We start from the raw sequence: 15,779 nt of genomic DNA, 5'->3' as shown, positions 1-15,779 counted from the left end.
GGTGAGGTATCAGTTGGTGCACCTTTCCCTCTCTCTGGACAGGGATTGCTCAAAGCCATGAGGTCAGCCAGCATGCAGCTAGAATGGGTGATACCATGGCTCAGCCTTTGCCTTGGCCTATCAGCAGCCACCATTGGTATGTAGTCTATTGTAACACAAAGAGAGTGGTATCCATGACTGTGTGAAGATGAAACTTTAATTATTTCAGCTTTTTTTTTCTTCTGTTTTGTCTTACATTAAGATGAACAGAACTCAAGTACAAGTCATATTTGTCTTCTGACATAATGACGATATGTAGGTGTTATAACTTTTATCTTCTTTTTCTTCTTTTTAAGTCACGGTTCAGGACACTGCAAAAATTCCAGTAATTACAGGTAATTTTTTTTTCAGAGACAAAATAACGCAATGAATAAATAAATGATTAACCATTACACTAGTGTAATGACTTATTTTCTTTCAAAATAGTAGTGAGCCCATCTCACAACAACCAGTTCTGCAGCACATGGGGAAACTACCACTTTAAGACATTTGATGGGAATTTGTTCAGGCTTCCATCCACTTGCAGCTACATCTTTGCATCCCAGTGTAAGGCAGACTACAACAGTTTCAACATTGAGCTCCAACGACAGGAGTCCGATATGGTTACCACCATAAAGAAAGTCACAATGAAACTGGATGGTGAAGTTGTGGAATTAGGCAATGGATTCATCAAAATCAACAATGAACCGTGAGTCTGTCTTACAAATGTGATTTTTCATTGACAGCTGATGCACTGGTTTAACAGACGATTAATATTTAATCTAACTATGATGATTATTTTTTTTATTCCTTATAGTGCTAAAATACCCTTCAGTCGGGGTGGCATTTCAGTAGAAAGCATTGCATCCTATGTTAAAGTTCAGGCAAAGCTGGGATTGGTCTTAATGTGGAATCAAGAAGACTCCCTCTGGGTATGCTTTTTACCTACTGTGTTCGACGCCACTAATGTTTCTGAAGTAATCTATAATAAATAAATTATGCTGATTATAATTACTAAAGAAAGCTAAGTGGATTTTGTGCTTGATACAAATAAATCTCATATACTGCAGATTATAGTAAATAAACTGTATATTATAGTGAACAAATAACTACCAAAGTGTGCTATATGATTTAAACACACTGTGTGTGTGTCGTGTATTGCTACAGAAATGTTGAGTTTTTTAATTAATATTACCTTTAGCACAGGTAAAAAGCAGCTTTACCAGAGTATTCCTCACTGCACTGTATTATTCAAATAGTAATTATAGATTTCATCTTTATTTCTGCATTTAATTCATATCTAATTTTTGAAATGGTTTTAAGGTTGAACTGGATGCAAAATTCAGAAATCAAACTTGTGGTCTGTGTGGTGACTTCAATGAACTGAATAATGAGTTCACAAATTCAGGTAAGAACTAAATCCTAAAGCTTAAAGAAGACTACAATCCAATTCAGTGATCACACTTGCTAAAACATAATTTCCTATTAGATACAGGGGCTTCTTACTGTATTGAAGAATATGGGGACAAGTGGAAAATCAGTGGTCTGTCTGACAATTGTGAGACCACGTCCTTTGAAGCCAAAGAGTCATGTGAAGTTCCGGTATGTCAAATTATTTTTGCTTGGAAGTATCTTACATATATTTAAATGCATGATATTAAATGCATAATAATCTTTGACCAACAGGAAGATCTCTGCCAGAAACTGAAGACTGAAAGTGCATTTGACAGTTGTCAAGGCCTGATTGAAACCGAGTCCTTCATTGACGCCTGTAAGGAAGATCTGTGCTCCTGTGTCAGCAATGATACGTCTTGTGTGTGTGCGACCATGTCAGAGTACTCCCGTCAGTGTGCTCATGCAGGCGGGACACCAGGGCAGTGGAAGAACCCAGATTTCTGTGGTAAGAACATAAACAAGGGGATTTGTTGTTTTCACTGTACTAACATCCAGTAGCGGTTTCAGATACGGGCGATACGGGCGGTTGCCCGGGGCGGCATCGTGGTGGGGGGCGGCATCACGGGCACCGGCAAAAAAAAAAAAATGCTGTACTCATGCTGCCCTGACGTCAGCCAGCGCTTATTGGGAATGGCATAGGCACCGATTGGTTTTCTATTGCCCATTTGCTGGGAGTAAGGGCGTCCTTCCTGCTGCTTGCTGTGCAGAGAGGGGAGGGCGGGTGATTCTGTGACCGGCTGGAGCAGCATCTAATAACCAACTCGCAAAATAAAACAAAATAAAAACAAACCAACAAACACGAAAACACCAGACATTATGATACAGACTTATAATTTGCACCGATGTTTTTTGGAAATTCTATACACAAAAAGTGAGCGTGAGAGCCTTCGGTGCGCCTGCTTGCTGCTGAAGTCAAAGTAAACTTTATTGTCATCTCCACTACATACAGTCCAGTATATAGAGAGACGAGACGACGAGGCTCCAGTTACAGCAGTGCAAGTAAACAAACAATAAATATAAGAAGAGTAAGAAAATAAATCTACACTTTAGGACTAGAGGTAAAGGGATCAATAAGAATTTAAAATTTTCTGAAATCTCATAAATGCACCCTAGACAAAGTGAATCTGTGAACTAAGGTGTAGGTGTGTTAGATCATGTTGTGGTGATCCTTGGGTTGAGGGATGGGTGTTCATACTGGAGTACAAAATTAAAACCAATGGAAATGGACAAGAAGTGTTCGCCCAAGGCGCCAACCAGGCTAGGACTGCCACTGCTAACATCACAATTACTTGTTTATTAATTTTAATTCTAACTTTTGTGTGCTTAAAAGGAAAATCATGCCCCTTCAACCTGGAGTATAAGGAATGTGGTAATCCCTGCATGGACACTTGCAAAAACCAGGGCACAAACCAAGTGTGTAGTGAACACTGTGTTGATGGATGTTTCTGTCCATTTGGTAAGTTTTTCTAGCTTCTAGAGGATAATATTCTTTCTTTTTTTAAAAAAAATTGGGGCTAGTATGTATTCACTATTATAATTCTTAGGTTATCACTTTTATTCTTTAAATGTATTATTTTTCCTTTTGACACTCTATAGTGTATTTGTGAAGGTAAATTGGATAATATTTGATCAAATGTTGCCATCCTGGGTTGCAACGTTTACCACAGTGAAATCTAAGAAAATTTCTTCTTAGGTCTTTTTAGCCCATTGGGAAAGTGAGGAAAGTGAGGACATCTATGTTAAAAAATAGGAACATTTGGGGCCTCAAAATGTGCCGATGACATACCCATCAGACCTAATGGTGATTTTGTGTATTATCATAAAACTATCTGTTTCCAAAGGGACTGTGTTGGATGATGTCACACATACTGGGTGCATCACTGTTGACAACTGCAGCTGCCTGCATAATGGAGAAATATACCAACCGGGGCAATCCTACTCCGGGCCATGCAAGAGCTGGTAACTGTATCATTTATAACTTCATATCTATATTCACACTGGTTTATGAAGATGAACTGACGGACCTCTGTTTAACAGCACCTGCAAAAATGGTGAGTGGATCTGTAATCTTAAAGACTGCCCTGGTGTTTGTTCCATCCTGGGTGGCTCTCACATCACCACCTATGACGATAAAACGTATATGTTTCACGGAGAGTGTTCTTATGTTCTGACAAAGGTGAGGTGAAACAGAAAATAACTTTCTTTTGTTTTTTATATTATTTTTATTGTTATTATTCACAAACATGTATTATACATGTAAACTACATGTGTAAGTGCATTTTTGACTTTTCAATTTTAGGAAATCAAAGGGACTTTCAGCCTTCAAGGCGACTTGGCTAAATGTGAAAAATCTGATAAATCAACTTGTCTGGCTTCAATCACTCTACTACTGTCAGATCATGTGGTAAAATATGTGTATATTTTTATCCAGTTTATTTTGTTTTCCAATGGTTCAGATGGCTTTTCTGATATAGTAATATACTTTGTCCTATAGATTGTTAAAATTGATGCCAGTGGGCAGGTCTTTTACCACACAATGCTCACTCAGCTTCCTCTCTTTTTGGGTGAGCACTTGTTTATCTTTTAGTGAATGAAATCTCAACATTTAAATGAGTCTCATCATTTAATTTGAAAATATATACGTATAAAATATATTTCCCTTTACAGATGATATCACAATTTTCCACCCATCTACATTCTTTCTTGTAATGCAAACCACCTACGGGCTTGATGTTGAGATTCAGCTCACACCTGTTATGCAGGTCTACATCAAAGCCAGTGTATCTAATAAAGGAAAACTCGTCGGTGGGTTTGGATTTTGATTGGTTTTGGGATTAAGTTTAAAGTGTGAAGATTGTTATGTTACACCATGATCATCTTTATCCAGGTCTGTGTGGAGATTTTGATAACGATGGATCACAGGACTTCCAAACAACCTCCGGTATAATTGAAAAAACAGCTTGGACATTTGCCAACACATGGAAAACCAAGCCAAACTGCCCTGATGTGACAAATATACTCGGGGACCCCTGTAGTTTGAGTACAGAGAAGGGTAGGTCACAGTCATCATGCTCTATGTTTTGTTGATGGCTTATCACTTTTTAAGTAAACCTGTTTCTTTCTGTAGAGGAATATGCCAAACACTGGTGCTCCCAGCTGTCAGACCCAAAAGGTGTTTTTTCACTGTGCCATCCTGTGGTACACCCAGTAGAGTATCAACTTGTAAGCAGGGATTTCTTCTTTTTTGTAATCAAGTGTATGTTTTTATTTTAATTATTTATTAGCTTTAACTGATGATTAAGCTTTTTGCTGTTTCTCTTCGCAGAATTGTATTTATGACACCTGTGCCTGTGAAAAAAGTGAGGATTGCTTGTGTGCTGCTTTATCCGCCTATGTTCATGCATGTGCTATTGAAGGCGTATTATTGACTGGATGGAGGAACAACACATGCCGTAAGTTTAAATGAAATTATCTACTACAATAAATCATATCTGTCTCTGTTTAAACTGTAAAGGGTCCTTTTTTCTTCCAACAGAGAAATACACAAATGACTGCCCACCTACTTTTGTGTATGACTACAAAATGACAAGCTGTGGTCGCACCTGTCGCTCTCTTAGTCAGTCAGATTTAACATGTGGGGTTGATTTTACTGAGCTTGATGGCTGTGGCTGTGCTGAAGGAACTTATCTAAATGAGAAGAACGAGTGTGTGTTACCCTCACAATGTTCCTGTTACGCTGGAGACACAGTGGTGCATCCCGGGCAGGTTACTACACTCAGTAATGGACAGATTTGGTATGTTTTTCCATATATTCTGTATTTTTATTAATTCATTAATTTAGTTATTTATTTATTTTGTGTTTTGATGATGTTTGATGGTCAACATAAAGTAGATAAGAACAAGGGAAGAGAAAACACCAATAATTTATTATGCTGTGAAGTACTGCACTTGTGCTTGCCAAGATGTTTTTTTGGTGCCTTTATACTTGTAGAAGAGTATGCGATTGATTGGTTGTACTTTGCCCTACAAAAGTCTGCCTAAAGTGGAGTGAAATTGTGGCCAATATATGAGACAAAAACTGTAAACTTGTTACATTTATATTTTTTGTCTGGAAATTTTTTTCCATGTCCATTTTTCATGGGGCAAGATATTTGATACTCTGAAACCAGGTATTAGTAACTAATGTTCCTTCTAATTTTTTATGTGTCTGAGCAAACACACAAACTCTCTGAGCGGTCCCTTGGACCACCATAAGCAACATTAGACGTGTGCACATCATTGAATCCATCCAAGTTACATGGTTTATTAAAATAATCAAATTACAGCATTTACATTTATGTTGGACTACTTTTAATTAACTGCTTTAATCCACTTACAATGAAAATTTTAAAAAAAATCTTGTTCAAGACCTGTGTAGTATGTTAACACTATTGGAAGTAAAAATAACTTGAACTCCAATTTTGAAAACACAAATTTTTTTTTTTTTTTTAAATAAACCTCTGACTGTATTATGAGTCTGAGTCTGTGGTCTGGGAGAGAGTCTTGTAACTCTCTGTCTGTAAAATACAGTATATGATGACCAATGTTGGGCAATTAATTATATAGTTCTTCAAAAAAATGAGTTTTGCAAACAACTAAATTTTTTGCAGCTATTTACCTAAAAATGCAGTCAAGGCGGGGGGGTTTAAAAAAAAACATTTCAAACTACTTACAGAACAATCAACTGTTCTGCATCAAATTTGATGCCACACAAAGTATTTGTGCCACTCCAAAAAATAATTTTTGTCCACTATGAGATAAAGGTGAACATCACAAGCCTGCATACCTGGCAACAGGAGATGTATCACTCCTGTAACACCTGCAACATTCAGCAGTCGCCTCATTGTTCTGACACACACAACAAAACTAGTGACTACACTACACACTAACTACACAACACATTAACTTCAGACTCCAAACACACGAAACATCGTAAATCTCTCACATCTCCAAACCCCGCCGTCACTCCTAAAACTTCCCCCCTTCCTAAACATCTAAATGTCATGCTGCCAACATTTTTAGATCGGTCAACATGGTACATTTGTCCACCAATAGGAAAGGATGGGGCGGGGTTAGTTTTGTTTTTGCTCACATCATTGGCTGGAGCAGCCACTTACTGATTCACACTGCAAAACAGAATAAATTGTTTTAATTCCAATTCAGGTTAGATTTTTTTGGTGCGCAACACAGATTTTCTGTGTGCGGAGACCATGCCAGCAGTGTGCGATTACACACACTCTTAGAAGGAACATTGATAGTAACCATTGAATCCAGTTGGATGTAACATCGTTTCAAGTTGACATTTGGCCATAGCAATGCAAACGTGTGGGTTTTGATAGGATGAAGCAAAGTCAATTAAATACGAGTTTTTTCCTTTACAGTAGTTAGCCTTGAGGGTCCTAAAAACACCATTGTGCACCATTTCAAATAATCTTGTCAAATAGTCCAGCTTGATAATTATTGATATTATTGTGAGATGTAAAATAAAACTGTATTATTGGCAAATTATACATTAAGTAACAAACTGAAGCCACTGTGAAGTGGACATGGACACACTCAGAAAATGGAGACATGCCACACAGTCCAATGTGAATCAAAACAAGCATGCTAGACACACTTGTCAACAAAAGATGGCAGTAATTTAAAGGACGAGTGCAAATAAATAAGAAAAGTTAAAAAAGAACATTGTTTGAGATGAAATGAAAGAGAAATTGCTTTCACTTTGGTAGTTTTACTTGATAGCTATTTTTAGGCAGGGGCAGGGCATGCGTGTTTGGCTTCTTTGTTTTTTAACCCTGTTACAAAACAAATAACTCATTTCATTCAGCAAGTGGACTCACTTAACTCTCAGGGCCTATGCAAATGTGCAAAGAAGTTAAGATTCTGGCAAATTCAAGTTTCATTATATCAAAGAACTTCATTGCTTCACTGATGTGGTTCAGCTTGTGACATGCCCAAGTATCACCAAGTGAAGTTGTCCCAGGAATGTTTAACCTGAATACACACAGCTGCAATTGATACCTTGTTATTTCATTGAACTGATACAATGCATCTCTTTTCTTTGTCTTGCCTATCTTCATTTATGTTTCAGCTCTTGCTATGGTGGAGAATTAACCTGTTCAGGAGAACAAGTGATTCAAAGTAGGTACAAAGTACTTAATTACTGTTCATTAAATGGTTATTTCTACTGAAAAGCAAAGTATAAGTAAATACAACCATACAGTTGTGTCCTTTTAAAGACACTGTCATTGTTCTCAGCATGCACAAGCCCAATGGTTTTCCTCAACTGCTCAAATGCAAAGCCGGGAGAAAAGGGATCTGAGTGCCAAAAAAGCTGCCAGACACTGAACAAACAATGTGTAAGACTGAGAAGCTGATTCATAACTGCCACACATGGACATTACAACAGCATAATCAGTTATTAAGCATATTGATGAATTATGTCTCTGTTATCCTGCACAGATCAGCACACAGTGTATCTCAGGATGTGTATGTCCTGATGGCCTGCTATCAGATAATAATGGAGGCTGTGTAAAGCAGGAGGACTGCCCCTGCCCATATAATGGACAATACTATAAAAATGGACAATCTGTTAAAGTGGACTGCAATACATGGTGAGGGCTTTTTTTGTTCTTCTTGGGGTTTTTTCTAACAATTTCCTGTTATTTACCCATCCATCAACTCTGTTTAAATAAAGAGTATATTTTAAAAACACACTAAATAATACTCAAACTCTGGTGTCCCCAAGCATGTTTTTCACATCACTGAAACTTTTGGGGGGGGGTTTTTTGGGGGGGGGCTTTGGGAATAGTTATTTAACAAGATTTAACTTCCTTTTTCAAATCTAAGCACATGCAAAAGCAGCATATGGGAATGTACAGATCAAGACTGTGGTGGAACCTGTACCATTTATGGAGCAGGGAATTACATCACTTTTGATGAATCAAGATTTGCCTTTAGTGGAGGCTGTAGCTACATCTTCACCCAGGTACAGTCTGCACTTATGTTTAATCTTTATGACCTGTTAAAATCAGTCCTGTGATACTGACATGCGAATCCTGCAGGATTCCTGTGGAGGTGAGAACGGCACCTTTCAGGTACTGACTGAGAGCATCCCCTGCGAAAATGCTGAAAGCGTCTGCTCCTTTGACATCACGCTCTATTTAGGGGTATGTAAATATGAACAGAAATTGCATTTACAAGTTGTTTTTTTAAAAAGATAGATACCTTAATAATTAATAATTATGCATTACAGGCACCTTCCTTATCTGTTTTTAAATCACGTCTTAAAACATATTTATTTACCTTGGCTTTTAGCCTAGCAGGACTTGTTGATGTCTCTTAATATGTTTCTTATTAATTATATTATTTTTAATTTTAAGATATTTTATATGTAATTTAAACTGTTTCCTCTCTGTTTTATATTTGTAGCACTTTGGTCAACATTGTTGGATGTAAAGTGCGTCATAAATAAAGATGCTATGCTATGCTATGCTATTACCTCATTATTATTATCACTATATGAGAAAATGGGTTTTTTGAAAAAGAAACAGGGTACACAGTGTTGTCGTTAATATAGTGAGTTGGACTGTGTGTTTCAACATGAGCCCTGTTCTATTTTTGAAAATTAAGCATGGCAAAAAATTAAATATTCACCTTTTGCTGGGTACTGTAATCTGGTCTACAATTGTTGCAAATCCATACGTATTAATGTTCCTAAATGGTCACATCGTTTTTCACAATTCCCAATTAGCATGTTTTGTTTTTAACAGAACAGTGAAATTCGTCTCTCAGATGAACATATCAAAGTTTTAAAAAAAAACAGTGGGGAAGAAATACCCTATCAAGTCCACACTTTGGGTTTATATCTCGTCATTGAAGCGAAGAATGGCCTTATTGTCATTTGGGATAAAAAGACAACCCTCATGATAAAACTCAGATCTACATTCAAGGTCTGTGAGCACACACACACACACACACACATACACATATATAGATAGATAGAGAGATAGAGATATTTAAACAAACTTGTTCTTGTCTTAGGGCAAAGTCTGCGGTCTGTGTGGAAATTTTGATGGAAATATCAAGAATGATTTCACTACCAGAAATAAAGAAGTTGTGGTTGATCCCCTTATATTCGGAAACAGCTGGCAAGTGTCACCTAGCTGCTCAAGTGCACAAACTCCAAAGGATGCATGTACACTGTACTCACACAGACAGGCATGGGCAGTGAAGCACTGCAGCATTATCAAGAGTGCAGTATTTGAGGCCTGCTATTCAAAGGTAAGTTTTATGAATGTAAGTAAACGTTTAGGCTATAATGGACCAAAGTCACTCTTTACTTACATTTACAATTACTTATTCCAAAAAGGTGGATCCCCAACAATATTTTGATGCCTGTGTGAGAGACACGTGTGCCTGTAATTCAGGAGGAGATTGTGAGTGTTTCTGTTCAGCTGTAGCAGCTTATGCAGCAGCCTGTAATGAGGCAGGAGTGTGCGTGAAATGGAGAACTCCCACCATCTGCCGTGAGTGTTTTTTTTATTTTTCTGTGACAAGATACATATAAAATGCAAAGTATAATAATAACTGTCAGCATGAGCTAAGTTTACAAATAAGGTTTAATGTAAAATCGAGTTCATTGTTATTTATGATTTATTACTTTTGTTTTATTAGCTGTATTCTGTGATTATTACAACCCTGATGGACAGTGTGAATGGCACTATAAGCCTTGTGGAAGATCATGCATGAAGACATGCAGTAATCCCTCTGGAATATGCTACAATCAACTTCCCGCATTAGAAGGTATGCATTGTAAGAAAAGGAAAGTACATGCATTTGTAGGTTCATAATTATACAGCCAGGCATCACTGACCATGGCTCCTCCTTCTAAGTAAAGTAGATAATGTAGTGTAAATGTGCCCCCATGTTCAACGACTGTTTGAAACCAGCTGTATTGGTGTCCTATATCTACCTTTTAGCTAATTTACTGACAAAATACTTCAGAAACTGGTGACTGGAGCTGCTGCTCTCACTGACATCATGATATTATTATTGACCTATTATTGTACAGTCTTTACTTTACAATACTTTTCAAATTAAAGCACCTCGATGCAACTGTTGAAATTGAATAGAATTGAATTGAATTGAAAGAAAGAACGACTGGATTTTAACCACACATTTATTTCTAAATAAATAAATACGAGAACATCACAAGTTTTTTTTTTAACAAAATAAAAAAGCAGTCAAAAAACACATGGTTGAAATAATATTGACCATCGACAAAAGAACAGACCACATTATTAAAACACAACTGAGAGAAAAAATCTGTCAAATGATCCACCAATGAATAAAACAGAAATTCAGCTTTAATATTTAACCAGTAAAATGACCATTTGAAAATGGTCCAAGCTTTAAAAAGGCTGTTATAAAACATTGGCATTTAATAAGAAGATGAGATCAAATTACAATTTCATAAAAGTATCCATTCCCAACTATCCCATTCCTCTTACAAAACACTAGTTACTGGTTTCCTGAAAACATGTTCTTCCCTTCCCATCAGGTATTTCTGAATTATCTGCATTCTGAAAGCTGCAGTTCTGCTCTCTAGGTGAACTAGTCCTTGTCCACCTTTTTCTTTGTGCAAAAAAAGCACAGCCTGGGATATCCAATGTCAGTTATCCCAAAAAAACTTGATCATCAAAGACTGAATTTATTTAATAATAAGGAAGGGGGCTCTAAACAAGTTAATCTATGCCACAATAAAAAACAAACTTAGTTTATAATATATTTATAATAGGCACCCTGCCTTTATATGACATCTGCGGTAACAACCATCTCCACTTCCCTAACTTCCCCTCAATTCTTGTTTAGTGTGTCTTCATGTCCCAGTTACACACCCAGATACTTCAAACATCCTCTTTTCCATTTCAAACCACCTGGAAGTTGTGGGACCCCAACAATATGACATCACAATGAGCTTGAGACCTCCAAAATATCTTTGACTAGTGACACATTATCAACAATAGACCTGCCTGGCACGCCGTAGGTTTGTGTTCAGTGGACAACATGATTCATCACCTTCTTTGGTCTGTTTGCCAGCACTTTTGACAGTGCACATTATAATCAGTGCACAATAAAGAGACAGGCCACCAGTCCTTAATATAGTGGAGATCATCTTTCTTTGGTAAGAATGTTAGAACAGCTCTCGTGTAGCTCTGAGGCAAAAAAAACTTCAGCGAAGCCCTTCTCAACAACCTCCATGATATCATCACAAAGGTCAGACCAAAAAGCTTTATTGTGCCTTACTGGCATACTTTGTAAAGCAGTATAAACTTCTTTTAATGTTAGAGGCTCCCCCAGCTCCTTGTTGAACTCCTCAGAAACTCTGGATTGACTAGTCCAGAAGTTATTAAAAGTATTTTAAAAGCTATAAAGATCTGAGTAAAGATCCACTGTGCTTCACTTGATGTCACTATCTGCTGTTATAAGATCTCCAGCAGATGATTTCAAACCATGCATGAACTTGATCTGTCCTTTTGGGGGGTTTTCCAATAAAAAGAAAAACTTGTATGTCCATCAGGGAGAGACTTGAGGTTCTCAAACCAACCTTGAGCTCCTGTGAAATCTGCAGACACCTGTAGCTCCACTATGTCAATCTCCAGTTCTCTCATATATTTGGCCGAAGAGACATTGACAATATACTGTTGACAAAATTCTTTGATTTCAGTTTTTCTCCAATCCCATCACTGCATTAAACTGTTAGCAGTCGGACGTACCGCCCACGGGACATTGGATGGTTTAGGGGACTAATAGGACTGCTAAGGGGTTAAAGACATAAAATCATATTTTCTACATGTATACACTCTCCAGAAAAAAATAATAGCTGTCTAATCTAGCTGCAGACAAAAATGTTCTCTACTCCTGGCCCATGTATATTGTCTTTCTTGATTGTACATATCCTTCCCTACATCAACTAAAGACTGTGCTTCTGTCAAACACTTTAGAAATGTTTAAGTGCGCAAATGAGGTTCTAAATGATTCCTGCCAACTGATTATTTTCTATACAGCTAAACTCTCCAGCCAAAAAAAGAAACTCATCTGGCTGGCAGTTGCATAAGATATCTTCAAGCTTCTGTAAAAAAATAAAAATAAAAAATTCTCTCTGGCCCTGTATTCAGAGCATACATATTCAAAAAATACAATTTTAAAACACTCATACTTTGCCTTCACCACTATTAATCTGCCCTTTATCACCTGATGAAACAAATTGGAATCTGGTAGAATTTTGTTAAGGAGTGCCTGACATCTTTTACATTTATCTTTCCTTCACTCTCACGTTTGATCTGCAGTTCTTTAAAGATATGATTTTTGATCTTTATTATTTGCACCATTCTCTGACTGGAAGAAATTTGTTTAATATTTAAACCTATTTTCTGCACATTCCAGCACATAAAATATTTTTTTTGTGTGTGTTTACACTCAGTCTTTCAAATAGATGCAAGTAAAACACAGCAGAAAATAAATAAAGTCAAAGACTCAGCGGTCCTGTTGCTCTATTTTCACCTGTAAAGCAGGAGTGGGTAGGCGGAGGTTTACCCTGGTGCAGGTGTGCCGCGGCGGTCAGTGGAAGAATCCGCGAGTTTCTCTGTGAGTTTCCCATTACGTCGTATGCTTGCTTGGAAGTTTAGGGGTTTTTTCGCTGTAAAAAGAAGTTTTCTTCCCACGCACAACGGACACTAATGTTTTTGTCACTTTTTATGGAATCAAACTTCAAAGTAAGGTCAGTACTTCCACGCTTTAAACGCTGCACGCTCATACTCTCTCCCGCACTCGATATATTATCCACTGTTGATCTGCAGACAGCTGTTGTCAAGAACGTCGCACTCGCTTACGTCACTGTCATGAGACATTCTCGCAAAAAAATCACGGTTTTAGTAACGCAGTAACGCAGCGTTCCTACGGGAAAGTAACAGTAATCTAATTACCGTTTTTGCAATAGTAATCCCTTACTTTACTCGTTACTTGAAAAAAGTAATCGGATTACAGTAACGACTTACTGCCCATCTCTGCTATTATGTTCTGCCAGATTGTTTCCTGAGCTTTCCATCTCTATTTTATCTGTGACTTCATTTTCAATTTGAGAGCTAACTATACTCTCTATTAATTTCTTTTTGACAGAAACTTTAAAGGAATCTTTTATCAGCGTTTGACTGGCTTCTGTATCCACGGTTCCATTTGTAGTCATTTTCCTTTCTTGAGGCTTCTGTTAACTCTGCTTTTACTACACTTGTGTTATTCTCCTGATTGTCCTGTGTATCCATTACCGTTTGACTTTGAGTTTTTTCCAGGACACACTCAAACTAAATGTCCAACTTTACCACAACTAAAACACACGAAAGCTCCCGAAGTTGCATGGATATTATTATCAAATCCACAAAGATCAACTCGCACCCTAAACACTAGATTAAGGTCCTCATCCATTTTATTAATACTCATAAGAACCTGTTGCCCGTGTGAAAAAACATGCTTTCACAGCGCTGATTTGAAACTTGATGACAGCTGTCTGATCTGAGATAATTTTTCCATGCAGAGACAATTCTTTCACTAGAGATTTATTGCTGATAAACAGAGGAATGTTGCAATATGGACTTAGCTGGCATGCTTAAAGGAGAAACTGACAAAAAAAAATATAATTCACCAAATTACACTTTTAAATTACATTTTGCCTTCTCCATACTGTCAACAAAGATCACCACTGCGCTATTTGTCTGAGCAGCAGATTTAATGCTGCTTTGACCCAAAATTTCACCCAACACCAGACTACACTCCTCGATCTTAAAACCATGTTGTCTCATAAGTTTAGTGAAGTCCATTTCGGCAACTTGTACGGCAACTGGCCGAAACACTGGTATTGCGCACTCAAAAAAAAACCAGCAACACTCACTTAAACTCTAAGCAAACAATCAATTCTAAATATAATACCCAGTAAAACACACACACACAAACACACACAACAGGTAGAAAAGTAAAGTTAGAAACAAGTCCTCAATCTCTCAGTGAGACTCACCACATGCTCCACTACCACACTCCCAGCATGCAATTCAGAGAGTAAGGAAGAAAGAATAAGGATTTTTTTTTAAAATTTGTGTTCAGAGGAGTCACAGCATGGGAATCCACTGTGAAAAGAATAATACTTTATACTGTGGCGTTACCTATTGTTTTACTTCCACTTCTCAGAGTTGTTCAAAATGGTTAGGCTAGATTTCATGCATGCACCTATTTTGTGTGAGGTTTGAAAATTTACAGTGATATCTCAATTCTTAAGGCTGCTATCCAACTTGCCCACCTGAAAGGCCTTATTTGGAAGAAGAAACCATGAAATGTGTTGATACATGTGGATGTTATGATGATGAAGGGAAATATTACGACAAAGGGTTCAAATTCTATATGACGCATGATGGAAATGGAACCTGTTTCTCTGCTATTTGTGATGGAAATATTACAAGAATAATAGAGCCTTGTACAACTACAACTATATCTCCAACACCCTTTACTTTCACTTCCACAGGTAAGATTTAATTCTTTTAATATTTTTTATTTAACTCTAGCAAAAACAAAAGTATAACTAAATGTTGTATTTTTTCTACACTCCCAGTAACAACAACAGAGAGGCCCACTACAGAAACATTTCAAACGACTTCTACTGTTATAACAGAGGCTGTCACAACAATTTTAACTCCCACAACACGAATAACTTCTCCATGGTCTAAAACAACACCATTACGAACATCGACAACGTCTCTACCAACTACAATGTTCACGCAACAACAACAACTACATTTTCACCTCCCACAACAACAACCACAGGAACACCTCCCACAACAACAACACACACTCACACCACAGGAACACCGTCCCACAACAACCCACAGAAACAACCACTACAACACCTTGCAATGACGAGTGTACATGGTCATCCTGGAGTAATAAGAATTATCCCAGTAGTACTCCAGATGGTGGAGATTATGAATCCATCGCTAACATTACTGATCTGGACCTGAGTGTGTGCACAAAACCGTGAAGATACAATGTAGAGCTAAAGATTTCCCAGATATGTCGCTGGAAGACTTAGGTCAAACTTTAGTATGTGACCAACAAGATGGACTTATCTGTCATAACAAAGACCAAGGTTTTCCTCCAAAATGTAATGACTATGAAATACGAGCTTTATGTTGCCGTTATACTTGTGGGCCTGTCTACCACAC

General features: G+C 37.4%; 1 protein-coding gene across 1 annotated transcript; it reads left to right on the top strand.

The window, feature by feature from the left end:
- On the top strand, positions 1–15,328 carry LOC102300516 (mucin-5AC; the record flags this gene model as incomplete). The annotated part of the gene is given in 28 exon segments (XM_042217089.1): positions 1–136; positions 336–374; positions 466–727; positions 836–950; positions 1,342–1,426; positions 1,508–1,620; positions 1,705–1,918; positions 2,804–2,929; positions 3,315–3,432; positions 3,511–3,649; positions 3,773–3,877; positions 3,968–4,037; positions 4,141–4,278; positions 4,361–4,525; positions 4,601–4,695; positions 4,799–4,925; positions 5,009–5,267; positions 7,604–7,653; positions 7,771–7,871; positions 7,975–8,126; positions 8,362–8,500; positions 8,577–8,681; positions 9,285–9,464; positions 9,556–9,795; positions 9,884–10,040; positions 10,189–10,317; positions 14,840–15,082; positions 15,170–15,328. Coding segments are annotated over 28 exon segments (3,904 nt in total), but the record flags the coding sequence as incomplete, so codon positions are not given.
- Positions 15,329–15,779: the final 451 nt, after the last annotated feature.

Source organism: Haplochromis burtoni, unplaced genomic scaffold (genome assembly GCF_018398535.1).
Source record: "Haplochromis burtoni strain Fernald_Lab_line unplaced genomic scaffold, NCSU_Asbu1 Contig_1586, whole genome shotgun sequence".
NCBI classification, from domain to species: domain Eukaryota; kingdom Metazoa; phylum Chordata; class Actinopteri; order Cichliformes; family Cichlidae; genus Haplochromis; species Haplochromis burtoni.
Note: the sequence above shows the minus strand (reverse complement) of the source record. Positions and strands in the feature narration are given on the sequence as shown.